At 44.2% G+C, this 26008-nt stretch overlaps 1 protein-coding gene across 6 annotated transcripts in view; it reads right to left on the bottom strand.

Annotated features, from left to right (window-relative positions):
* Nucleotides 1-716: 716 nt before the first annotated feature.
* The window catches only part of LOC119428923 (mitogen-activated protein kinase kinase kinase kinase 4), a 51226-nt gene continuing 25934 nt past the window's right edge, over nt 717-26008 (bottom strand). The window contains exons 6-32 of one of the 6 annotated variants that reach the window (XM_037696631.1): nt 24838-24928; nt 23997-24127; nt 23837-23891; nt 23595-23673; nt 19966-20141; nt 19117-19189; nt 18597-18807; nt 18336-18497; nt 18171-18257; nt 15188-15589; nt 13607-13759; nt 9291-9548; nt 7959-8050; nt 7709-7845; nt 7500-7594; nt 5146-5324; nt 4951-5059; nt 4390-4641; nt 3746-3863; nt 3480-3650; nt 3248-3391; nt 2748-2882; nt 2565-2665; nt 2347-2496; nt 1617-1776; nt 1409-1548; nt 717-1324 (exon numbers count right to left, since the gene is read on the bottom strand). In XM_037696631.1, coding sequence (XP_037552559.1) covers nt 1241-1324; nt 1409-1548; nt 1617-1776; nt 2347-2496; nt 2565-2665; nt 2748-2882; nt 3248-3391; nt 3480-3650; nt 3746-3863; nt 4390-4641; nt 4951-5059; nt 5146-5324; nt 7500-7594; nt 7709-7845; nt 7959-8050; nt 9291-9548; nt 13607-13759; nt 15188-15589; nt 18171-18257; nt 18336-18497; nt 18597-18807; nt 19117-19189; nt 19966-20141; nt 23595-23673; nt 23837-23891; nt 23997-24127; nt 24838-24928 — 3945 coding nt within the window. In that variant the 3' untranslated portion in view covers nt 717-1240. The remainder of the gene's footprint in view (nt 1325-1408; nt 1549-1616; nt 1777-2346; nt 2497-2564; nt 2666-2747; nt 2883-3247; nt 3392-3479; nt 3651-3745; nt 3864-4389; nt 4642-4950; nt 5060-5145; nt 5325-7499; nt 7595-7708; nt 7846-7958; nt 8051-9290; nt 9549-13606; nt 13760-15187; nt 15590-18170; nt 18258-18335; nt 18498-18596; nt 18808-19116; nt 19190-19965; nt 20142-23594; nt 23674-23836; nt 23892-23996; nt 24128-24837; nt 24929-26008) is intronic. The other 5 variants (XM_037696626.1, XM_037696627.1, XM_037696628.1 and 2 more) reach the window with 5 other exon arrangements.

The following is a 26008-nucleotide window of genomic DNA, read 5'->3' as shown; positions in this document are numbered from 1 at the left end:
TGAACGCACTAACGTCTCTTTGGAGTCTGGACTTTATTAGTTTTGCTCCTAAATGCTGAAAAAGGGTGAGCAGCACAAAAACACTCTGCTCTCTGCCATTTATTATAACTGTTATTATTTATTATAACTGTTGTTTATTATAACTGTTGTTTGTGCAGAAAAACTTTGGATTGCAGCCACCTGTAGTGCACAAGTGCCACTTAACTTGAGTATTTCACACCTCCGTGGGGGGTTCCCCTGAAAATCTCCACTCTGAGACCTGGATTCAGAAACCTTCGGTTTCAGAGAGTACGAGGGCCGTTGTCTGTAAACGAACAGCCGAACGTTTCACGTCGTGTAAACGGGGTCTCAGACTGGCGGCCCCGTCCGTCAAAAGACAAATTTCATAGACGATTGGCTGACGTCTATTTTTAACGCCATGCCATCTACCCATAATACCTTGGGGATCGACGTATTGGGCACCCCTGTGTTAAGTCAAAGAACTCCTTCAGACCTGGTTGATGACACGGTGGCGCAGCGTGAAGAAATAACAAATCCACGCTGTGCTACTAATCAGCTAATTCACAGTTTATCCCAACGAGAGCGGATGCTGAAGGATGAAGCAACATTTCTGTCTCGTTTGGGTTCTGGCTGAAAAAAAAAAAAACGCAAAGAAAACGTCAACGTGACAGAAGAGCCGTAATAAACAACGTTTGTTTTCATCATTACTTCAACGATCGTAATAAAATTCTGGGGTTTCGTTCAGTTTCGAACACGAAGGTCATGCCGTCATCGGTGGGGGTGGGCGGGGCTTCTGCTCGAAACTTACAGCAGGCGAGGCGAAGACTGCAGGATAACCTGCGTCCGTCAGGACGTCCACAGCCTGCGTTTAACAGACTCTTTAAGGAGGTGAAGGCAGAAGAAGTGAAGATTTACAGGTCAAGCACCGATCGGGGGAGGGGGGGGCGTGAACTAAGCGTTGTCGCTGGACGTGGAAACCTGAATCGGGACTAAAACGCACGGTGAGGCGACGAGCCGTTCAGACAGACACTTTGTTATTCACATACAGGACGCAACGCCTTTTATTTTTTACTACGACACAAAAGATGAACAGGCGCCGCGCCCCGGGGGAGGGGGGGGGGTCTCAAAGGGCGAGAAGCTGAACGTGTCTCAGTCCATCCTTGACTTGTTTTCGTGGTTACAGTCCGGTCGGGGGCTGGTCGGCTCGAGGCCGTTCTCTTGGACAGGACCGTCTCGTCGTCTACCAGCTCATCAGGGACGAGCGCCCCAGGGTCATGAAGTACACCTGGCTGGCACCCCCCTGACGCACAGAGGCAAAGAAGACCTGAGGAGAAACCAAAACGGATTTATTCCTGATTAAAAAGCTTACATGAAAATAAATAACGATTAGGAAGGAACGCGTGGTCACCTTGTCGTTCCGCTCACAAAGGAACTTGAGTCTCTGGGCTCTCTTGTGCATGAAGACACCGTCCAGATGTCCCGTCTCCACCGAGCGGATCTCGATGGCCTTCTCGCCCCAGCCCATTATCTGGTTGGACCTAATGTAGGCTGAAGAACGCAGAACGTTACTGCCGGGTTCAGAAAGCGTTCAGGCTGCGATCCGAGGCGCTGCTCACCCACTGAAGTCGGCATTTCTCCCCACTGCAGCACCACGTCCTTCGTGATCCGGCCGTACGTGTTCACGTAGACGCCCTCGTCCTCGTAGCACACCAGCAGCTCGATCCCGTCGGTGTTGGGGAGGATGATGATGGCGTGGCACTGGATGCTGGTCTGGATCTGAGCGCACAAATAAACAACTAGGCCTGTCACGATAACTAATTTTGCTGGGCGATTAATCGTCTCAGAAATTATTGCGATAAACGATAATATTGTTTGAAATTTTACAATAATTTTTGGCAAATTTAAGAAGAAAGGTTTAATTTGTTTTGCATGTAGTACCATTTCTTGACCACTGGATGGCAGTATAAGACGGTTTGAACTGAAGGATGGATAGTGAGGGAGTGAGCAGCGTGTCGCTAAGAAAAATCGGAAAGGGGCCCCGAGATCGGCCTGTTAGCTTAGCTCGTAGCTTAGCTTCTCCGCTTAGTTGTTTTTAACGATCCAAAAACGTGATTTTGGATCGTTAAAACAGATTTTAAAGAGAAAAGTCAGTGAAGAGCACCGGAGTTTAACTTCTTGTCATCCAGTGTCTTCAGTAGAAAGAGAGACACACGAAGAAACGACAACGCCGATAAATGAAAAAGAGGTCGATAATTTTCATTTATCATGCGATTAATTGATTTATTGTTTATCGCGACAGGCCTACCAAGAACAGAACCAGAAAGGTGGGATCGGGCTGCGTCTTACATGTGTGGGCAGGTAGATGTCGTAGACGGCGCCCGAGTCCACGTCCACAGCGTGGAAGCCTGAGGAGGAGCCGTAGATGACCTTTAACCTTTGGCCTTCTTCCACCGTCAGGTCGACCAGCAGCGGTTTGTGCACCAGCTCACCAAAAGACTGAAGAAAATAAACTGGTTATTTGAGGAAAGAGTCTTGGACCAGCACGACGTCACAGAGCAGCTTACTTTGAAGGCCATGAACTTGTGGTAGGGTTTGGGCGCCCAGGCGTAAACCTCCACCGCGTTCTTCAAGGCCAGCACCAAGAACTTAATCCTCTCGTACTTCACTAAAATAGAGAGACTCGGTGAACGACTCGCAGGTGGAGTCCTCACCTTCAACACGCTTCAGAACGTTAGCGGAGGACGTACCGACTTTATAGTGGACGCAACCCTCCAGGTCGCCCACGTTCACCCAGCCCTGCTTCTTCTCCACCTCCGGGTCGTTGTGCAAAATCTTGTTTCGGAGCCACGACAGGTAATAAACCCGCAGCTTGTTCTTCTTACCTGCAGGAGAAAGGTGAAAAACTTATTAAAGAGTACCTCGTACACGATAACAAATTCTGCTGAGCGATTAATTGTCTCAGAAATTATTGCGATAAACGATAATGTTGGTTAATTTTTGTGTGTAGTACCTTTTTTCGACCACTGGATGGCAGTATAAGACTGCTTGAACCGAGGGATGGATAGTGAGGGAGCGAGCAGTGTGTCTCTAAGAAAAATGGGAGGGAGTGCCCCTTGACGTGACATGGACTGTCTGTCCTTCCTTTTTTGGGTTCTCAAAATGGCGGACGCTCGTGTGCTTTGAGCTCTTTAGCATAGCATTTTTCACACAAAGCTTTTAGTAAAAAAATGAATGGTCTGATGAGCACCTGATATGGTGACCAGGACGTTGAGTCCCTCCAGGACGTCCATCTGCTGGATGCGCCGCCGACTGATCAGGGGGTAGACCTTCCCCTGACCGCTGCGGTCCAGCAGCATCAGGCCGCTCTCCGTCCCCACCAGCAGATTCACTCCTGGCGGCAGCAGACAGACGGGTCAAACACCTGTTCACCAGGTAACACCCCCCCCCCCCCCTCTCCCCAAGAGCTGGAGAACACCCACCCCACAGAGCTGCACACAGGATCTCAGAGTTGAACCTCTTCTTGTACTTGCGGATCTCCGGCGTGTCGCTGGGGGGCCGCGTGTTGACTGGGTTGACGTTGACCACCGAGCCTTTGCGGGAGGGGTCAGACCTGAGCGGGTCCACGAGCCGTCCTTCCTGCCCGAACGCTGCTGGAGGGAAGAAAAGCAGCCGACGCTCGTCATAAAAACACCCGAACAAAAAGACTCGAAGCTTCTCATCACGACATTTAACCGGAGCAACTTACCCATGTTGTTGAGGGAGCTGCCGCTGGATGGAGAGATCTGCAGGAGGCGCGGGTCGATGAAGGGCGTGAACGACGAGGAGGACTTGTGTTTGGACATGGAGTTGCTCTCTGACTGGGACTGTGAAGACACCGCACGGTTTGAGTCAAGCGGCTGAAAAGAAACTCGTCAGAGGAAAAGACGGCGTGCGGAGACGTTAGCTGAAGGCTGCAGAGGAGGAGCGTGAAGTTTTCAGAAGGAACGAGCCCGACGGGCTGCGGCAGCTGTTAGAAGGAAATTATTTGATTATTGCAAAGAGGGAAGAGGAGTCCGTTTAGAATCGTTTCGCTTCGTAACGTTACGCCTCCTCCGTGTCCCGACCGCATTCTACCACCAGGAGGCGCCGGTGTTAGCAGCAGAGTGATGAAGGGGGAGGACAGAAAAGGGTTGCAGCAGCCTGTCAGAAGGAGGCGGAGGAGAGCAGGAGTGAAGCGAGGAGGAGGAGGCTAACATGGAAGAAGTGCACGGCTGGGATGTACAGACTCGTACGAGCTGAGCAAGCGTTAAGGAAAGAGGAGTCCGTACGGCCCCCCCAGGTGAGGAGTCCATACGACCCCCAGCTGTGCGCTCCTCGTTTGTTTGCCTCGGGGATGCAAAGGCGACGTACCTCCAGCGGAGCGAGCTCGTCCAGAGGGATCTGTGAGGACATGGCAGGACTGGGCTGGGTGGACGATGAGGAGGGGAAGGAGGAGGAGGAGGTGGTGATGGAGGAAAGGATGGCTGCGGATGAGGAAGGGGAGCGGTGGCTCTGCTGGATGAGGTCCGGCAGGTGGTGAATGCGGCCCGGAAGGCCGTTTTTCTCTGGGAGGCCAGAACCGGGCGAGGACAGACCGAGCAGCCGCTTTATGTCGGCCGCGCTCTGGAAGCAAGAACAGGAACACGTGGGCTCGAGCAAAACACGGGGATTCGAGTCACCGCATCAAATCCAGAGTAGTCACGTTTCGACACCAGCAAGCTAAAACAATCTGACAGATTAGATTAAAGGTGCACGACTCACGACGCTCGAGGGAGAAAATGACGTAGTTCAGATCTTCTATTCATTGGAAAATGTACCATGAGTCAATATCCTACCTGTTGCAGATCTGAGGTTGTTCAAAGCGCTATCTACAACAGGTAAGATATTCACTTTTTTTTTTAAGGGAAACGCTACAAAAGTGTTCTCTCTGACCTGTCTGATGACCAGGGTGCCGTCCTTGGAGGGCGTGGAGGCCTGCTCGCTCTCGGAGTCCTCCACCAGCATGGTCTTTGCAGAATCCGTCTCTCCGTTGCTCAGCTTCCTGCAGAACCACGAGAGGAGTGGACTTACGCACGCAGCAGGAAAAACAAAACAGTTTTTATATCAGCGAGGCTGCGGTGGAGTTACCCCGCTCTGGAGTCTTCAGCTCCCGAGGTGGACTCCTCTCCTGCCTCCTGGTCCACCTCCTCCTCGTCCTCCTCGTCGGTGGTGCCAGAGTCCTCGCTTGACGAGGAGTAGTCCGTCACCTTGTGAGGAGGCCGCACGTCATCCACGGCTCGCAGCTCCTTGGCCAGAGCCGTCAGGTCCTACAAGTAGACGCTCTGGTTTGAACTTGTTCACGAATCTCATCAGCGTCCGACGCAACGAAAAACTGGAAGGCTCACGACTCAAAAATGTTAAATGTCAGTAAATGTTCATCTTGGCTTCGGGACGCACCGAGCATCATCAGAAGCAGCGTGTTGTTGCAAATACCGTCATTTCTGGACTATTGAGCGCACCAAAATATAAGCCACGCCCACAAAAAAAGTACATATATAAGCCGTGGGTGTCCATGTTGTAACATGTAACAAACAGAAAGATTGTTTAAACTTTTAAATACGTACCGTAACGTACACAAATACTGTAGTAAATGTTTTTCTGAACAGTGTCTGTAATAAAGCTGTTTACAAAAAAAAAAAACATGATCACTATCTTCACCTTCCTCCTGCGCACTATGAAGGAGGAAGCGATGATGCAATGCTTAGGCCTGTCACGATAACAAATGTTGCTGGACGATTAATTGTCCCAGAAATTATTGCGATAAACGATAATGTTTGAAATTTGACATTAATTAGTAATTATTGTCAAATTTAAGAAATGTTGGTTAATTTTTGTGTGTAGTACCTTTTTGACCACTGGATGGCAGTATTTTTCATTCAATCTTTATTTATAAAGGGTTTATTTATTTACAAGAGAGACCTGATATACAAGTATAAGATTGTTTATATATATAAAGTCTTATATGTTGTCATCATTGTATGTTCCCATACAAAGATGAAAACGCCTCTCTGCATTTAATCCATCACACCTGGGATGCACCCAGGTGGAGCAGTGGGCAGCTATGTAAACTGCCCAGGGAGCAATTAGGGATTGGGTGTCCTGCTCAGAGACACCACGAGATGTGCAATGACCGGGGATCGAACCCAGGACCTTGGAGTCCTGAGTCGACTGGCCTGCCCCTACACCATCTCGGCCCCAATATATGTATAAGTAGAAGACTGTTTGAACCCAAGGATGGATAGTGAGGGAGCGAGCAGCGTGTCTCTAAGAAAAATGGGAAGGAGGCTCCTTGACGTGACATGGGCTGTCTCTCTCTCCTTTTTTTGGGTTCTCAAAATGGCGGACGCTCGGTGTGGTTTGAGTTCTTTAGCATAGCATTTGTCACACAAAGCTTTTAATTAAAAAAAAATCTATAAACAAGTTCTCAGCTTCTTTTTGCAGAGAAAAACAAGTTTTTACACAAAGGCACAGGTTACAACTGTGAATTTTGGAGCTTCGACGAGACGGAGGTATTATTTTCCTCGAGGTCAGCCTGTTAGCTTAGCTCGTAGCTTAGCTTCTCAGCTTAGCTGCTTTTAACGATCCAAAAACGCGATTTTGGATCGTTAAAATTGATTTTAAAGAGAAAGGGAGGGGTCAGTGAAGAGCACCGGAGTTGAGCCTTTTGTCATCCAGTGTCTTCAGTAGAAAGAGAGAGACACGAAGAAACGATAAAGCTGGTAAATGAAAATGTGGTTCATAATTTTCAAATATCATGCGATTGATTGATTTATCGTGACAGGCTCAGCAATGCTGCACAAATGATGTTTCCCCACTCCCTGGGGGCACAACGGGGAGGAGAGGAGAACTTGACTTGACTTAATCTGTAATTTCATTAATCAGATTTGTTTTTTAAACTTTACTAATCCAGGTAGTCTCACTGAGTCACGAGGACCCACCCCACAAGAGAGGTGTGTGTACTGGGCAGCTCTGTGAGCGCCGAGGTGTGATGAGGCTGAATGTTTTGATGGAATGAAGCTCGTTCTCCCGTCAAAAAAAAAAAAAAAAAAAAATTAAATTAGCCGCAGCGGCTCTTGTAAGGTCTCCAGCGAACAGAACCCACTTCCCGACATGTTAAACGACAACGCCAGGTGAAGTTAGGTGTGCGTTTGCATTCAAATCCTTCAAATCCAGGCTTATGAAGCTGTAGCGGGGTGGGGGGTGGGGGGTGTTAACCAGTGAACACGAGAGACTGTGCAGGCAGGAGGAAACAAACAGAACGAAGGTGCAATAATGTAATCTCATTTAGGAGTCTTACCACGTCACCCTTAGCAGGTGAAGTTTTCAGACAGCAGCAGCAGAGAACGGGGGTGGGGGTGGAGGAGAGGAACAACAGAAACAGGGTTTGACCCGGTGTCAGCAGGTCACACAGGTCTAAGCAGCTTCAGTAACTGAGCACTCACAGCTGGTCGGGTGGGCCTGGACACGTTCTTCTCCTCTGCTCTTCTGGCCACGTTCTCAGGGCGCTGGAACGGCGATCCTTCAGATTTAGAGGAAGCTGCGTGGACCAAAAAAGGTAAACGACGTTAAGAGAGCCAGAGCGTTTGGAAAGGTTCGAGTGAAACTGTATAAAATCGTCACATTTGGTGGAGTTGGTAGCGGAGTACAGTACCGGGGGACTCACAACGAGGCCTGAAGCGGTCGGCAGGACTGGCCTGGGGGCTGGAGGTGGAGCCCGAAGAACTGCCGCTGCCGGGCCGGGACTGCAGCTTCTCCACTCTGTCCCACAGGGGGCGCTGCTCCACGTTACTGCGACGGAGCGACAACAGGTCGGACAAAACCCAAGAAGAAGAAACGCCTGATATCACCCAGACCTGATTTTTAACGTGTGAAGCTTTTTCAGCTGTTTGACAACAACTAACCCGGCGGCGTTTCTCTGGCTGCTGGGCTGTGACGGCAGGGGGGACTCCCGACGGGACAGAACCGGAGACCTGGACGTTGTCCTCACTGGTACCTGAGGGAGACAAGTCAGATGGAAAAGGTCCTCAACAGAACAGGCTGACGCCCATAAAGAATAAAGTACCGTAGTTTCCCGACTATAAGATCACGCACTTTGAACCCCGCGGCTTAAACAACGCTGCGGCTAATTTATGGATTTATATTTATTTACCGACGGGCTAACGAGCTTCATGCCACCAAAACATTTAGCCTCAACACACCCGGGCGCTCACAGAGCTGCCCAATACGTCTCTCTTGGGGGTGGCTCCTCATGACTCAATGAGACTACCTGTAGAAATAAAGGTTAATAAAAATCTGACCAATGAAACGGGGGGGGGGACTCCCCTGCATGTGCAGAGCAACTTCTGCTGCCGGTGGATCCCGACAGCTGCGCAGGAAGATGGATAGCTATCAATGACTTCCTGGTTGGCTACTGTATTTTATTTTATTTTTTAACCAGCCACGTTACAGGCACTGTCCAGAAAAAAAACATTTACTGCACGTATTTGTGTACGTTGCCACGTATTTAATTAAAAGTTTTAAAAAATCAGCCTGTGTAAATATCTCATGCAACGTGGAAACCCGCGGCTTATAGATAAAAGCTTGTACAAAGTTATTTTTAATTTAGTGGGCGTGGCTTAGGTGCAGCAGGTGCTAAATAATTTATTTTAAATTAAAAAAATCCACGCCGATCGTGCGGCTCATCCGTGAAAGTCGAACGGCGAAGCAGCGAGGGACTACTGTATTAAAAAAATTATTTGAAATTAAAATTGATTAATAACTATAGGGGAGTGATGGCGCAGAGGTTGGAGAAGGCGGGCCTGGGATTGGAAGCTCGCAGGTTCAACCCCCACCACCTGCCCCGCCCCGGGCGCCCTCGATGGCAGCTCTCTGCTCCACAGAGGAGCTGTGGCGGCTCGGCGGTCTGCGGTTGTGTCAGGAAGAACATCCGGTGTAAAAACAATTAAGTCTTTGTGAGAGTTAGTTCACCGTGGCGGCCCCTGAAGAAGAGAGCAGCCGAAAGAAAAATAAATAATTAAAGACGTGATTAATTTGTGCCCAGTGATGTCACCAAGGCGTCGCATTAGAAACCCAAAAATCTTACTTTAAATTTAAAAACTTTAACAGCATCTTGTGTAAACTAGTATGAGGACCGACGGAGCAGACACAGACTCGAGTGGTGGATTGTGATGTGACAGGAAGTGGACGTCGGGGGGTCGGGGGCAGGGGGATAGAGCAGCCCTCACCATCCTTACCTTCGGTGGGACCTCCTCACTGGTGGCTTGGCGTTCAAGGCGGGTCTGAGGCTGAGGGTGGTGGAGGGGAGGCTGGGGTTGGGGGTCAGGGCGTGCGTGGTGTTGGTGGGGGTCCTGGGAACGCAGGTGGAGCTGCGCAAAGCCCGAGCTCACGCCGCCGGACTCGCTGAAGGACTGGGAGCGGGAGACGACGGGCGGAGGAGGAGAGGGGGCGGCGCTGTTACTGCTCTTTAGAGCAGCCAGGTGTGACCACTGGACCTTTGAGGGGGTGAGGAAAGAACGAGAGGAGGGGGTGGGGTGGGGGGAGGTGGAACAAGCAGACAGCACAGTGAGACATGAGGGAAGACGTGCGAGGTTTGGAACGATGAAACACCGTCCGGGCTTTAAGCTCAGAACGCATCATCAATAAAACAATATTTATAAAAACCACTGAAATGAGTCAAACCTTAAGATTAAGAGTAGCGTTAGCGACTGACTAGAAAATTAATTTTGATGTCATTTAGCACAAATCCCTTTAAATCACAACGCATTCTAACCCGAGCTGATGTTTTAAGAATGTGGGGAACCTTCAGCGCCTTCAGAGAAGGACTAAGAATTCAGCACTTGTGAAATGTTCCATTCTTATTTTCTGTAAACAACTTTGCAGTTGAGCAAAATACTTTAATTCGCAAAAGTTATCCAATCAGATTCTTTTAAATTTGTGTCTCCAGGCAGAAACATGTCTGAGGGTTCTTCCTCATTGGTCAGGACTTCTCTGTCAGGAAAGAAGGCGGAGCTCAGACAGGAACATTAACCAATCAGAATGTGAATGTGGAGTGGGCGGGACCAAAACATGAAACTGAGTTTTCAGGGATTTTTTTTAATAGACTGTGAAGATTTGTGATGCGTTCAATTACAACCTGTAAATTCTAAAATCCGCAATGAAACTGTAGTTTGCTCTAAGACACCCATCCATCCATCCATCCATTATCTTTACCCGCTTATTCCATTTTGGGTCACGGGGGTCGCTGGTGCCCATGTCCAGCAATCACTGTGCGAGGGGCGGGGTACACCCTGGACGGGTCGCAAGTCCATCGCAGGGCATGAAGAGTAAATATCTTATTATAGCTTATTTACATTTACATCAATTTGTATTTTGGTTTGATTACAAGATGAAATTTTACAGAAAGTTCTGTGGGTTACTGGTAAATGAATGAATTATTGAAATTACAGGTGCTGGTCATAAAATTAGAATATGATGAAAAAGTTGATTTATTTCGGTAATTCCATTCAAAAAGTGAAACTTGTATATTATATTAATTCATTAAACACAGACTGATATATTTCAGATGTTTATTTATTTTAATGTTGATGATTATAACTGACAACTAATGAAAACCCCAAATTCAGTATCTCAGAAAATTAGAATATTACTTAAGACCAATAAAAAATCATTTTTAGAAATGTTGGCCAACTGAAAAGTATGAACATGTGCAGCACTCAAAGCTGGGGCTCCTTTTGCCTGGATTACTGCAGCAATGCGACGTGGCATGGATCAGTCTGTGTCAGTGCTCAGGTGTTCTGAGAGCTCAGGTTGCTTTGATAGTGACCTTCAGCTCTTCTGAATTGTTGGGTCTGGTGTATCACATCTTCCTCTTCACAGTAACTCACAGACTTTCTATGGGGTTATGGTCAGGTGAGTTTTCTGACCAATTAATGCCAAGTCCTGTTGGAAAATGCATCTCCATAAAGTTGGTCAGCTGCAGGAAGCATGAAGTGCTCTAAACGCCGTCTCTTGTTCAAGAGTGGTTTGACACAAGGAATGCGACAGCTGAAACCCATGTCTTGCCATACGTCTGTGCATGGTGGTTCTTGAAGCACTGACTCCAGCTGCAGTCCACTCTTTGTGAATCTCCTCCACATTTTGGAATGGGTTTTGTTTCACCATCCTCTCCAGGGTGCGGTTATCCCTGTTGCTTGTACACTTTTTTCTACCACATCGTTTCCTTCCCTTCACTCCGTTAATGTGCTTGGACACAGAGCTCTGTGAACAGCCAGCCTCTTTAGCAATGACCTTTTGTGTCTTGCCCTCCTTGTGCAAGGTGTCAATGGTCGTCTTCTGGACAACTGTCAAGTCAGCAGTCTTCCTCATGATTGTGTAGCTACAGAACTAGACTGAGACCATTTAAAGGCCTTTGCAGGTGTTTTGAGTTAAGTAGCTGATTAGAGTGTGGCACCTTCTATATTGAACCTTTTCACAATATTCTAATTTTCTGAGATACTGAATTTGAGGTTTTCATTAGTTGTCAGTTATAATCATCAACATTAAACAAAATAAACCTTTGCAATATTACATGTGGAGTTCCTCAAGGTTCTGTACTTGGACCAAAGTTATTTATTTTATATGTGAATGACTTGGTAAATGCGTCAGGACTCCTTAAATGCGTCCTATTTGCAGATGATAACACATTTTTTTTGTTTGGGTAAAAACACAGAATGGATGTTGGTGTTGATGCAGACACAATTTGTAAAAATACAAACTTGGTTTAAACTTAATAAATCATCATTAAACTTAGAAAAAAACTAATTATATGGTATTAAGTAATAAAAAGAAAACTGTTGATGTTCCATTTAAAATCGAGGGTGTTGAGATTTGTAGAGTTAGTGAGGTGCAGTTCTTGGGTGTAATAATTGATGAAAAGCTGACATGGAAACATCATAAATTATGTAAGAACAAAAATAGCCAAATCTATTGCAGTACTGTACAAAGTAAGGGAGTTATTATAATATAAAGCTCTGTATATGTTGTATAATGCAATCATTGTTCCAAACTTAATCTAGTGTATTGATGTTTGGGGGAAAGCATGTAAAACAATTACAGAACCTTTTTTTGTTTTACAAAAAAAGAGTTGTAAGAATTATCACTAGAAAGCATTACAGTCACCCATCAAGTACATTATTTATGAACTTAAGTTATTGAAGTTCCATGACTTGGTAGATTATAGTATTTTATGAGTTATGTATAGGGCTCATGATAATACATTAAATATCCAATTAAATTTTGTTAAAAGAGAAAGTTGTTATAATCTTAAATGGATAGAGATATTTGTGAAACTGAAATTTAGAACTAGTCTGAAGGGACAGTCTACCTCAATCCAGGTTAATTGGATTGTGGAATGGTCTGGAGAGTGATGTTAAAAATGCCAAATCAATGTGTACGTTTAAGAAAATGATCAAAGTTGAATTGTTAAGTAGCTTAATGTGTACTGTATGAACTGTTGTTCAAAAAGGAGTTATTTATTTTTGTTACTTTAAGGTTATTATTGTTTGAATTAATTGTTTGGAAAAAAAGGGACAGATATAATACAATTTTTTTTTTCTTCCTTCTGCTGCCTTTCATTTTTATATTTATCGTTTATGGAACTGTTTTATAAAAAAAAAAAAAAATTATAATTAAATTTTATAAATAAATAAATCAGTCCGTGTGTAATGAATGAACATAATATAAAAGTTTCACATTTTGAATGGAATTACTGAAACAAATCAACTTTTTCATGATATTCTAATTTAATGACCAGCACCTGAACATGTACTTTAAAGCCAGAGGTTGGGTGAGCCGCAGGGGCTGCTGGGTAATCCTGGGACAGAAATGCGTGGACTTCTTCGCGTTCTGTGCTCAGATGGGTCGTCTCTGTTGGTGTTTATGTTCAGGCTGTAAAACACGGTGAGTCAGATGTTGGAAGAGGGAAAGCACTTCCTGTTCAGAGCGTTCCTGGATTGTGAAACTGAAAGTGATGTCATCAGACCGCGACTCCTATGTTAGCATTGATCAGTTTGCTACAATAATGAATGAAGGCTCTTACAGTCACGGTTTGCCACTGGTAAAAACATCTATTCCTCCATTTCTATAAAACTTTAAACATTCCACGTGTAGAAGTTTAAAGTTCCAGACGAGTCTCAATAAAAACCCGTAAAGATGTTCACTTAAAGAAAAGCTGCACATCTTAAAAACGTAAACAGTCTCTCAAGGAATTTGCAAGAAGTAAATGATAAACCTGTAAATAAAAGTAAAGTAAAAAAATTAAATATGAGTATCATTTCCGTTACATTTTGAAATGACGTTTCCGGCTGAATTAGAAGGTATTTGAAGGCAACAGCTGTGCTGACTCAGACAGCGGACATGTGAAGTTTACACGAGGTGAACTTGATTTCTACCTGCTACTATAAACGGACTCAGTGGCATTTACTCTAAGATTAATCAGCCAAACAACAAAGACTGTAAATGCGTCACAGATGGAGGGATAAGAGGACGGGGTGAAGGAGCGGACAGGAGTTACCTGGGGTTCCATGGGTCGGTGCATGGCGGACGCCTCGGATGAGGACCCCCCGTTGGAGAAGGGTTCAGAGGAGCGGGGAGGCAGCGGGGGCTGCTTGGGTGGAGGGGCGGTTTGAGGGGAGCCCAGGATGTTCTTACGGAAGCGCTCGTCGGCCTGGGATGAGGAAATCGTAAAGGACAAACGTGAAACGAAGGAAGGAAACGTACGACACAGACCAAGCAGAAGGGAACCACAGCTGTGCCCGAAGACGCTTCGAATTCGTTCGGGATTCAAAAAATTAAGTAAAAACAGTTCCCATCTGCTTGTACGTTCCTACACATAGAGCTTCAATTACCGTTTTTTCCGCCCTATAAGTCGCATCAGTCCAAATACGTCTAATAAAGTGGAAAAATTTATAAATATGTCGCTTCACCGTATAGGTCGCATCTATTATGCGTCACCGCTGACGACCCGGAAACGTGGGCCAAAAATCGATTGGCTGCCAAACGGCGGCCACGGGAGGACTTTAACTAGAATTTAACAAGAGTAACACTTAAAAACAATTATTTGTTTGCTTGAAATTATAGCAAAGGTGCGTCTCAGTTGAACTTTTCCTTTATAAATGCACTTTGACGGTCAAATAAGCTGCATTTCAAAAGCAGATACGCGGACGTAGAAGCGTGCACGGGAAGACTCATTGTGCATTTCTTCAAAACTTAACAAGGTAACCACTTAAATCAATTATTTGTTTGCTCAACTTTATAGTAAAGTTGTGTCTCAGTTGAACTTTTCCTTAATAAATTCACTTCAAGGGTCAAATTAGCTTCATTTCGCCGGCGCAACGAAATGAAGCTAATTTGACGGTTGCTCCAAGTGAGCTGGACGAAGGTGGCAGGCTATGGCAAGCCGATTGCGTCATTAATAGCCGCTTTTATTTATTACATGACAACGACATGCCATACTAAAGTGCCATCTAGTGGCTGAAAATGGTAGTGTTCAATATTTTCAGTCAGAATGAATGAAAACGGTCATATCTCGGTCATATGTGGAAAAAAAATCCATAAATATGTCGCTTCGGCCTTTTGGATGCATGTAAATTATGAAAAAAAAAAGAAAAGCGACTTATAGGGCGAAAAATACGGTAAATAATTTTACAGACAGAGATATTAACATGCAGGAAACCCGTTTGAGGCAGCCATGAAGACAGAGAAGTTTCCAAACAGACGTGATCTTGAACATTTCAGGGGAAAAAAGACCTGTTAATGAGACAGGAGGCGTGTGACGGCCGTGAGTTAGTCTGGGCCTCAGTCGTCCACATGCAACGGCCCTCTGCTCAAAAATACATTCGTTAGGTTTCTGCTTCCTTCTCAAGCAAAGCAAGAGTCAAGTTTCACAACGTACGTGACTGAAATAAAAAATGCAGGAGTGTCCATTTTAACTGTTTGCAGTAAACCACTCGTTGGTTCACCTGGTTAGAACTCCAGGTGTGGTGTGAGGACAAACGAGCCGTTTCTGGTTTTCAATCATTCTGAACAGATGTGGTGTGAAGGCAAGCAGGAGGAGAAGAGCAGGCAGCAGGAGGACAGAGCCGAGGAGGTTCACCTCTCTGACGGGCTCCGTGGGCCTATCAGGCTCCAGACTCTCTGCCTGGGGAGGTTCAGAGTCCGTGGGGGGGCTGGGTGTGGGGGAGTGTGGGATGGTCTCATCAGTCTTCTCTTGGACTGCTGTTTGGGGCTTCGTGCTCTCTGCGGGGGCGATCGGAGGAGACGACTCGGAAACATCCGAGGCAACAACCTGAGCTTGAGGGGAGGATGTGCGGGTTCTGTCAGGGGGGAGGGTGGAGGTCTTTGGAGGTTTGCTCTGGTCTGAGGACACTTTGGTCTTGTCACCAGGCTGCTGTTTGGACTCGTGCTGCAGCGACAGCAGGTAGGCCTGCTCCTGCTGCAGCCGCTTGTGGAGCCGCTCAGCTTTGCGCTGCTCCTCGAGCTCCCGCCACTTGAACTCCTGTCGCAGACGGTTTGATTCATGGGGGGGGCGAGAAATTAAATTAAAAAATAAAAACACAGGCTGCCCACTTGTTGAACAAAAAGGTGGCGTAAAGCTTCACACGAAAACATTTGTACTTCTGCACCGATTGCCTTGAACTGTCTTTAAAAGTAAAATGTTTGGTTTGATCGTGAAAACATTTTTATAATTTAATATCACAGAGTTTTTCATTAACTTGAAAAATAAAAACTAAAAAAATACAAATGTTCTGTTCAAACCTGGACGCGTCTTTAGAGGAACCATGAATTTGTGTTTGTAATGAATCTTTTTCATACACCAAAGTTAGTCATGGAGTTCCTCAAGGTTCAGTGTTTGGACCAATACTCTTCACCTTATATATGCTTCCATTATGTAAAGTTATTAACCAGCATGGGATACATTTTCATTGTTATGCTGATGACACACAATTATATTTGTCCATTAAACCCAATGAATCCAATCAGCTACTTAGACTACAAGCATGTCTTAAAGACATAAAAACACGGATGGCCCTTAATTTTCTGCTTTTGAACTCAGACAAGACCGAGGCTTTAGTTTTTTGACCTGAGCATCTTAGGAATACTTTTTTCAGTCTTTCTCCCTCCTTGGATGGCATTAATCTGTCCTCCAGTTCTAATGTTAAAAATCTTGGTGTTATTTTTGATCAGGACATGTCTTTTATCCCCCACATTAAAAACATTACTAGAACTGCCTTCTTCCACCTACGTAAACTAAAATTAGAAACATCTTATCTAAAAATGAGGCAGGAAAACTGGTTCATGCATTTGTCACGTCTAGACTGGACTATTGCAATGGTTTATTATCTGGGTGTCCAAATACTTCTTTAAAACGTCTTCATTTAATCCAAAATACTGCTGCCAGAGTCTTAACTGGAGTTAGTGGGAGAGATCATGTCTCTCCAGTTTTAGCTTCTCTCCGTTGGCTCCCTGTCAAATCCAGAACTGAACTCAAAATCTTACTTCTAACCTAGAAAGCTCTCAACAACCTAGCTCCATCTTATATTTGAGATCTTGTTGTTGCATATTTTTCTAACAGAGCACTTTGCTCTCAGACTGCAGGCTTACTCACGGTTCCTAGAGTTTCCAAAATCAGAACAGGAGGAAGATCTTTCAGTTGTCAGGCTCCTCTCTTGTGGAACCAACTTCCAGTTTCTGTCTGTGAGGCTGACACATTGTCTAGTTTTAAAACTGGGCTTAAGAAGCTGAGTGAAGCTGACACCCCACCCACTTCCAAAATTAAAGCAACTAGTCTGAATGGTTAGTGCTCCGTTAGTGCTGGTTTGTGCCGTAAAAATTTTCGTTAGTGCTGCTTTGCTTTCTGAGATATTAAAGATAAATTTTTAGCTCATCCAAAGGTCACAATCCCCCCATGTTGCTCCAAAACACACGGGAGTGGTCTACTTTTTTAGTGCTTCGTTAGTGCTCGTTTGTTCCGGTGAAACTAGCGTTTGTGCTGCTTTAGTTTATGAGATATTAAGAATTATAATTTCGCCCGATGACGTCACCACTCCCGTCTGTTTTGGAGCAACATGGGGGGATGGTGACGTCATCGGGCGAAATTATAATTCTTAATATCTCATAAACTAAAGCAGCACAAACGCTAGTTTCACCGGAACAAACGAGCACTAACGAAGCACTAACCATTCAGACTAGTTGCTTTAATTTTGGAAGTGGGTGGGGTGTCAGCTTCACTCAGCTGGCTTAAGACTCTCCTTTCTGATAAATCCTATAGTTAGGGTTGGCTTGGGTTTCCTGAGCTGTCCCTTAGTTATGCTGCTGCTGGAGGACAAATTGACCACATTTCCTCCCTCTGCTGCTGTCTTTACTTTACTCTTCCTGTTTGTATTTGTAATTATTTATATCTTAACGTTTTTTTTTGTCTTTCCTCCTATAGAAAGTTCACCTGGACCTGTCATTCTGTGTTTGTCCATTTCTACTTCCTGTCCTCTCAAACCCAGCTGGTTGAAGCAGATGTCCGCTCGTCCTGAGCCTGGTTCTGCTGGAGGTTTGTTCCTGTTTAAAGGAGGTTTTTCCTCTCCACTGTCTCCTCCGTGCTTGCTCAGGATGGGAGACTGTGACGACGTGAAGACTCAACACGATCTGCTGCTTCCTTGGATAACTTCCACTGACTGTTCCTATTTTTATGTATAAGAATGTCTCTGTTCAGTGCCCTAAGACACTTCTGTTCTGACTTGGAGCTACAGAAACAAACTGAATAGAAAACTAGTTTTTGAATCTTTACCTTTGCTCAGCTGTTTGGAAAAGATCAAATTAAATTCAAAGTTTTTGTGAGGAACAGTAAGTAAAGCTACTTTTCAGTCCGTCCACATGTTATTTTTTAATGGGACTTTATGCCAGCTTGTTTGTGTTTGTTGAATACCCATAATCCTTCACTCTGCAGGGGTTTGGATGGACCTAACTGCAGCGGTGAATTATTAGAGCTTGGTTTTATTATAAACTGCGCAGAACGTGATGCCGCTGCGGGACAGAGACCATATTTCTTCGTAGAGTGTGACGGTGTGCACGTGTGTGGCACTGACCAGCAGCATGGCCTGCTCACGGAGCAGCTGCTCCTGCAGCTTCTCCAGGTGTCGCTGCTCCTCCTCCAGCTGGCGTCTGATGTACTCCTGTCAGTCAGGACGACACCAACGATCAAAAGCAGGAACCGACGAGCTTCCTAAAGTTAAAACGACGTGAATCCCGACCTGCTCTCGATCGTTCCTCCTCTTCTCGTCTTCGGCCCGCCGGCGCTCCTCCTCCTCTTTACGTCTGCGATCCATCTCCTCCACGCGCCTCTTCTCCTCTTGCTCGCGGCGACGCTGCTCGCGCTCTTGTTGCCTCCTCATCTCCCGCTCACGTCTCTGTTGCTGTGGAGTTAATATTTCCAAAAGCTGATTATTTTGTTCCGATTACTCGTTTTTTATTCACTCAAACCAATAATTAAAATAAATTAAAAAACACCGTACCTCTTCTAGCCGCCTCCTCTGCTCCTTCTGTTGCTCGATGCGTTTCTGCCTCTCGGCCAGCAGTTGGCGCTTGTACTCCTCCTGCTCTCGGAGCTGCTGCTCCTGGAGGAGCTGCTGGTGACGCAGTGCCTCTGACCGCTCCTTGTTCTCCTGCTGCAGGCGGATGAAGTCGCGGCGCAGCGTCGACTCGCCTGGCACGTTGACGATAGAGCTGATAGACGGAGGGAAAACGGGACAAGGAGGTTAATGTTTCACTCAAAGCTCCCTCGGGTGAGAAGGTACAAACGCGAGCAGGCGCTAGACCAGGGCTATTCAACTGGAGGCCCAGGGGCCCAATCAGGCCCAAGGAGGAGCTCAGTTCGGCCCAGCAATGGGTTAATTTTTAAATAAAACTGGATTTTAAACCGTAAAATAAACTTCCTTAATGACGACTGCTGGATGTCCGGCCCCTGAGCTCTTGGCTTTCAGTAACTGTGGCCCCTTGAGCAGATTAGTTGAATAGCCCTGAAGTAGACCGTACCTGGGCTCTCCTTCCTGCTCCGGGGGGTCCTCTTCTTCATCCTCGCTGCCGCTGTACTCGTACTCCGTCTCATCTGAACATAAAGACCAAACATCTTTCACCACAGCGACCAACTGTCATGAACAGCTGCGTTTATATATCTTTTTTGTAACAAGTACCATATTTTTCGCCATATAAGTCACAGTTTTATGCATAATTTCCACGCCCTGCAACTTATACACCGAAGCAACGTATTTATGTTTTTTTTCCCCATATTTATAAACCAGTGTTTGGCTGAGATCTGACCGTTTTCATTCATTCTGACTGAAAATATTGAACACTACCATTTTCAGCCACTAGATGGCAGCAGAGTAGTATGGCATGCCGTTGTATCATGTAATAGGTAAAAGTGGCTATTAATGACACAATCGGCTTGCCACAGATGCCACCTTTGTACTGCTCGCTGCTTGGAGCAACCGTCAAATCAGCTTCAATTCGCTGCGCTGCTCCGGCGAAATGCAGCTCATTTGACTGTCAAAGTGCATTTATTAAGTATAAGTTCAACTGAGACACATCTTTACTATAAAGTCAAGCAAACAAATAATTTTTTTTCAGTGTTAATCTTGTTAAATTCTTGTTAAAGCCCTCCCGTGCACACTTCCGCGACCGCCAATTGGCAGCCAATTGATTTTTGGCTCAACACCGGCCCTCGTTTCTGGGTTGTCAGCTGTGACGCATAATAGATGCGACGTATACGGCAAATCGACGTATTTGTGGATTTTTCCACTTTGTTAGACATATTTGGACCGATGTGACTTATAGGGTGGTACGACGTGTACGGCGGAAAATACAGTAAACATCGTTGCTCACCCTTCTCTCCCCTCTTCTTCTTGGTCCGGTCGATGTGGTCTTTGAGCTGGATGCGAACTTGCCGCTCGTTGGGCTGGTCCCGAATGAAGGGGTGCTTCAGCAGCTGGTCCGTGGGCGGGCGCTGGGTGTAGTTCTTCACCAGACAGTTCTCTATGAAACTAAAGAACTTCTTTGACCTGTGGCAATCGGTCAAAGCAGAGAGTTAGACCTCGGCTACACATCTGTAAAAAGCAAACATCCGTTTCCAAATAATGCTCCTTAGTTTATTCACACACACACACACAGAAAGAATCATATACATAACTGTAATTCAACGTACAGTACAGATTATTACATCTGATCAATCAGTTACAGGTCCTACAACTGACCTCAAGTATATAAACAGAGCAATTTGGTCTAACTGTTTTTTGAAGGTGGAGATGAATTTCAAACTCTCGTCAAGCTCGTTCCAAATCTGTGGGCCCTCCCAGAAAAGGTCCGACTAGTGGTTTTAAGTCTTCTATATTTGATGCAGATAATGTTTTTATTTCCTGGTTTCATAAGTACGTTGTGGATCACTGATTGGAACAAGCTCAATCTATTATTAGTTTTATTTACAACTTGAAACATCAAACAGGCGTTTTGATACACATTTAATCCTGTTAGCTGAAGAAGACCAAAACGATGGAACAGATGGGACGTGGGGGCGTTCTACTCGGACCATGATACAGCTCTTATTATCTTCTTTTGAACGCTTTCAAGTTTCGGAAGATAACTAGGGTAAGTATTGCAACATATAACATTACAGTATATAAAGTGTGGTTCATGAGAGTTTTATACATTGTTAAAAGTGTGGATAGAGGCAACTAATGTAATTTAAAAAACAAGCCAACATATTTGGCCAACTTTGTTAGGACTCAATATGCAATTTAAAATTTAAGGACTCGTCTATGTAGAACTTGCTCTCATTAATTTCTCATTTTCAGTTTGGAGAATTACATGATCAATTAAAAGTTTAGCTTTATTGGATCTAAAGAGAATACAATTAGTTTTGCTGAAATTAAGAGCAAGCCAGTCACGATCAATTTTGCTGGGCGATTGTCTCAGAAATTATTGCGATAAACGATAATATTGTTTGAAATTTGACAATAGTAATTATCATCAAATTTAAGAAGAAATGTTGGTTTATTTGTTTTGAATGTCGTACCTTTTTCGACCACCGGATGGCAGTATAAGACTGTTTGAACCGAAGGATAGATAGAGAGCGAGCAGCGTGTCTCTTTAAGAAAAATGGGAGAGAGGCCCCTTAACGTGACATGGGTTGTCTCTCCTTCCTTTATTCAGTTCTAAAAATGGCGGACGTTCTGTGTGGTTTGAGCTCTTTAGCATAGCATTTTTCACACAAAGCTTTTAATTTAAAAAAATCAGTAAACAAGTTCTCAGATTCTTTTTGCAGAGAAAAAACTTTTTACAAAAAGGCACGGGTTTAAACTGTGAATTTTGGACAGTTAAAATGGATTTTAAAGAGAAAAGAGAAAGGGAGGGGTCAGTGAAGAGCACCGGAGTTTAACTTTTTGTCATCCAGTGTCTTCAGTAGAAAGAGAGAGAGACGAAGAAATGATAAAGCCGATGATTGAAAATGAGGTCGATAATTTTCATTTATCATGCGATTAATTGATTTATTGTTTATCGCGATAGGCCTATTAAGAGATAACTTGTTACTCTTGAACCAGGTATTTATTTTTTTTAGTTCTGCATTTACTAGGAATGTGCGATATGGAATAAAATTCATATCACGATATGTATTGTGAAGGGTGGCGATAACGATATATATCGCGATATGTTTTTGGTATAAAACTTGCTAAATAAAAGGTGTCCTTTTGCCATCATATATTTTGAATTAAGAAAATTCCACTGCTAGGTCCAGAGAGGTTTTAAATAATAAACAAATCAAGTATTAGGCTTCTTTCGTGTAGTGCAAAACAGTGCAAAAGATATCAAATGTAGTTTTAGCCTCATGTTTTAAACAAAAAAATATGTTAACTCTCAACAGTTTCAGTCTTACTTTAATAAATGAACAGCAACAGAGCAGCATTTTACACTGAAACACTTCACCCTCCAAACCTCTAGTGGGCGCCTCCTTCTGCTTTAAAGGCGAGCTGACACAAAATGAGTTTGTGGCTTTGACCAGATGGTCTCGCAGTAAAATCACACAACACAGCGTTCTATTCACAGATCAGAGAGCAGGTTTCTCTAAAGATGACCAACGCTTATTTTAACTTTCGATGAAAAAAAAAAAAAAAAAACTTTTGACAGAACACAGCGTTTTGCGCATGCGTCAGAATATGGCAACACTACAGCAAGCCGGCTGTAGTTAGCTTGTAGCTTCGCTATTTAGCTCTCGAAGAAATGACTTGAACGCCACTTGTGCACAGTTTTCAACTAAAAAAAGTAACAATTAAATCTGACAACTCTGATTTTACTTCAGACAGCATTACTGCGGTTAGCCGGTAGAATACAGATCTCTATCATAGGCTAAATTTCTATCGTTTCTACCGTATATATTGCGCATTCCTAGCATTTACTATTTCCTCCAGTTCTGAAGAATTTTTATATGGAAAAAAAAAAACAAGTTGGCATCATCAGCAATAATGACCGTATGAAATATTTTGGAAGAATTTACAAAGTCGTTGATATAAATAATGAAAAGTAATGGTCCCAAGATTGAACCCTGGGGGACCCCATGTTTGATGGCTCGAATTTGAGATTTTTGATGATTTAGAATTACATAATGTTGTCTACCAAAAAGATAACTTTTAAACCAATTGTATGTCGTTCCTCTTATCTCATAATGATGCAGCTTACATCAAAATAAACTGTATTGAAAGCCTTAGAGAGGTCCAACAACATGCCAACACCATTAACTGTTCAATTGTATCAATATTTCTTTTAGTAAGGTCCAAAATAGCCAAACTGGTAGAACTCTTTTTCCTGAAACCATACTGTGAATTTGAGAGAACCAGCTGTTCATCAAGGTATTCAATTAATCTATGTACAACTCTTTCGAGTATCTTAGATAAAGTTGAAAGAACAGAAATAGGGTGATAATTACTAATGTCATTTTTGTTTCCAGGTTTGTAAATTGGAATGATTTTTGCAATTTTAGCCATTTTAGGCACCACGCCATGCAGTAGGGATAAGTTGATGCTCTCCCTCATGCTTTTAACACCAGTTTTCTCTTTATAAACTATAGGTAATGAACAAAACGTCTTGATACACCATGAAATAATTTCAGTCATCCAAAATCAAAATGACAGCAGCAAAACCATCCGTAATTTGCTCTTTTAACGCTGTATTCCAAAAAGCCGTCTAAACTGAACTCATTTAAGCCCTCGAGTCAGAAAAAGGAGAAGAAAATCAAGAGGTCTGGATGTTTTTCTACATTCTGTGCGCCAACAATCTGCCGGAGCAGGTGTAGCGCAGATGTTCGGCTCTTGGATTTAAGCCCCTGTCGCTGCCTGGGACCAGAGCTGAAATAAAAATCTCAACGCAGACATAAAAACATCTTTACATAAAAACCTGAGGATTGGAAACGATACAAAGATGTCCACACAGGTCCGCTGGAAACATCGTTTGTGGAAATGACTCACCATTTTTTGGATTTGAGCCTCGGAGGAGGGTTTCTTGGAATGAGGAAGAGCGCACGCATGGGGTGCATGTCGCAGAGAGCTGCAGGAGGAATCACAACATCTGTCAGCGTTGGAAACTAAACCAGCACTTACCAAAAATAAGAAGAGCATGGCACATTGTACGCCCGTCAAAAGACTGTCACACAGCAATGACCCGCACGAGCCTTTCAACGGCCGTTCGAAACATTTTAATAAAAACTCACGTGGTGCTCCTTCGGCCATTTCAATCGCCGTGATGCCACACGACCACAGATCACTCTGCAACACAGAAACCATCTCACTGAACGAACCGATAACAGCACAAAGGCGCCCAAAGGCGTGCAGGAGTACGACGACGTCAGTTTTCGCGTGTCCGAATCTTACTCTGTAGTCATACGTGGCATCCGGGTTCTCGTCACAAGCAATGACCTCGGGAGCCATCCAATATGGAGTCCCGATGAAGGTGTTCCTCCTCCCCACGGTCCGATCCAGCTGGGCGCTCACGCCGAAGTCCACTGGACGGAGAAGGGGACAATGGACGGACAAACCATTTGTTTGAAACATAATACATTCGCAATAATTGTTATTTTATTTACCTCATGTTGCGTAGATGCAAACTCACAAGGGATGGAAAAAGATAAACCTAGTGCCTGTAGTGGAGGCGGGTGTTCCTGTACACCCCCACTATCATGGACAACGCCTGGCACTTACATAAGCGCTAAGCTAGCACTATGTAAGTACGCTAGTTTAGCGCTTACGAGCTAGCGCAACTACTTAAATCCACGTCAATGGGAAATTATGCCATCTACCACACCTCACAATGCCCCCCACCCCCTTGAATCGACAACTCTCTGCACCTACGTAGCACTAAGCTAGCACTTTATAAATGCGCTAGCATGAGCTTTGTTGTGAGCTAGCTAGCACGACTACTTGGGCTACGTAAATCCAGTCAATAGGAAGTTATGCCATCTACCACGCCTCCGAACACACACACCCACCACCTCCACCCCTGGAAAAAACTCTTCGGATCTAGATGATTCACGTAAATTACATATTTTTGATTGAAATTGGCGATTTTCACCAAAAATCGACAAGTTTGCGGGGAAAAAGGTACAATTAATAGCTGTAGGGAAGAATGTGCACTTTCCAAAACAGTTTTCCACGGTGACCAACAGCTTTATTGGTTTTGTTCAGGAAATTAATGAATGTGAGCGGCGTCGCTCACCCAGTTTGACTTCGGCGTTCTCCGTCAGCAGGACGTTCTGGCCTTTTATGTCGCGGTGAATCACGTGGTGGGCGTGTAAATGTGACAGACCCTGATCAAAGTAGAAGTAGAATGGTTAAGATCATCAAAACTCAGCTGAAATTTAAACAAAACATATTTTTTTTCTTCTTTTTTATATTTAATACAACTAATTCACCATGTAAATTATCAGCCTCTTGGTGTTATGGTGTAAATATACAGCAGTCTGATGACTAACCTCAAAAATCTAACCAGTCCAGAATCAAACATAAGGGGTGGGGGGTGTAATTTTAATAATGCACCCTCAAGTCTCAGCAAACAGAAGTTTGATCAAGATCTTGAATTAAATGATCTAACGTTTTTAAAAAATGGAAAATCACAAATGCTCTTCAAATATGACGTTTGTTTAGTGCAACTTGCTTAATTAAAAGTATAATTTCTAACAATTGTGCCAAAAACTGTATAAATAAGACATGTTCTATTAAAAAAAGATAAAATGTCTCCAGTCTGAAAGAAAATCCAGCTTCTTCTTTATTATTTCTAATGCTAAGTTTAAACTTTGCTGCATTTTGTGCACAACAGAAATGGGAAGTTAAGACGTTTGTCTTATTAAGGAGATGAGGAGCTCCAGAAAGTCCATTTCAGATTAAATACTGGGAAACAGAGGCTCTAAAAAGTGGGTTTTAGCCATATAATAATTTGTTTTGACCAATAGATAAAGGAAAATTTATCTTGTGAACTCTGTTGCTGGATGAAATAAAGGTCTTCTTTAAAAATAAAAAATGATATTAGGGGTGCACCAGTTGGTCACTGGAATCATTTTCAACTTGAACAATCCAATGCTCAAAAACACCTCAATGAAAAATGTTTAAGTGGATAATTCACCCAAGCAATAAGATGGAGAACAAAACGGTTACCGTATTTTCAGGCGTATAAGTCGCAGGGTTTTTTTGTGTATAGATTTGTCAGTCCTGCGACTTGTATACATTTTTTTTTCTCCCACATTCATAACAATCTGTGATTGATGATTTAAATTTTGAAGAACTGCAACAGCGAGTCCTGCCGTGCACGCTCGCTTCACTCAGCTGGTGCAGGCGGAAGAACGCTGGAGAGCTAGTGGCTCCGGGTGTATGGGGGGGGGGGGGGGGGGGTG

Source organism: Nematolebias whitei, chromosome 23, assembly GCF_014905685.2.
Source record: "Nematolebias whitei isolate Nwh7 chromosome 23, NemWhi1, whole genome shotgun sequence".
NCBI classification, from domain to species: Eukaryota; Metazoa; Chordata; class Actinopteri; order Cyprinodontiformes; family Rivulidae; genus Nematolebias; species Nematolebias whitei.
The sequence above is the reverse complement of the archived record's forward strand: the minus strand, read 5'-3'. Positions and strand labels throughout refer to the sequence as shown.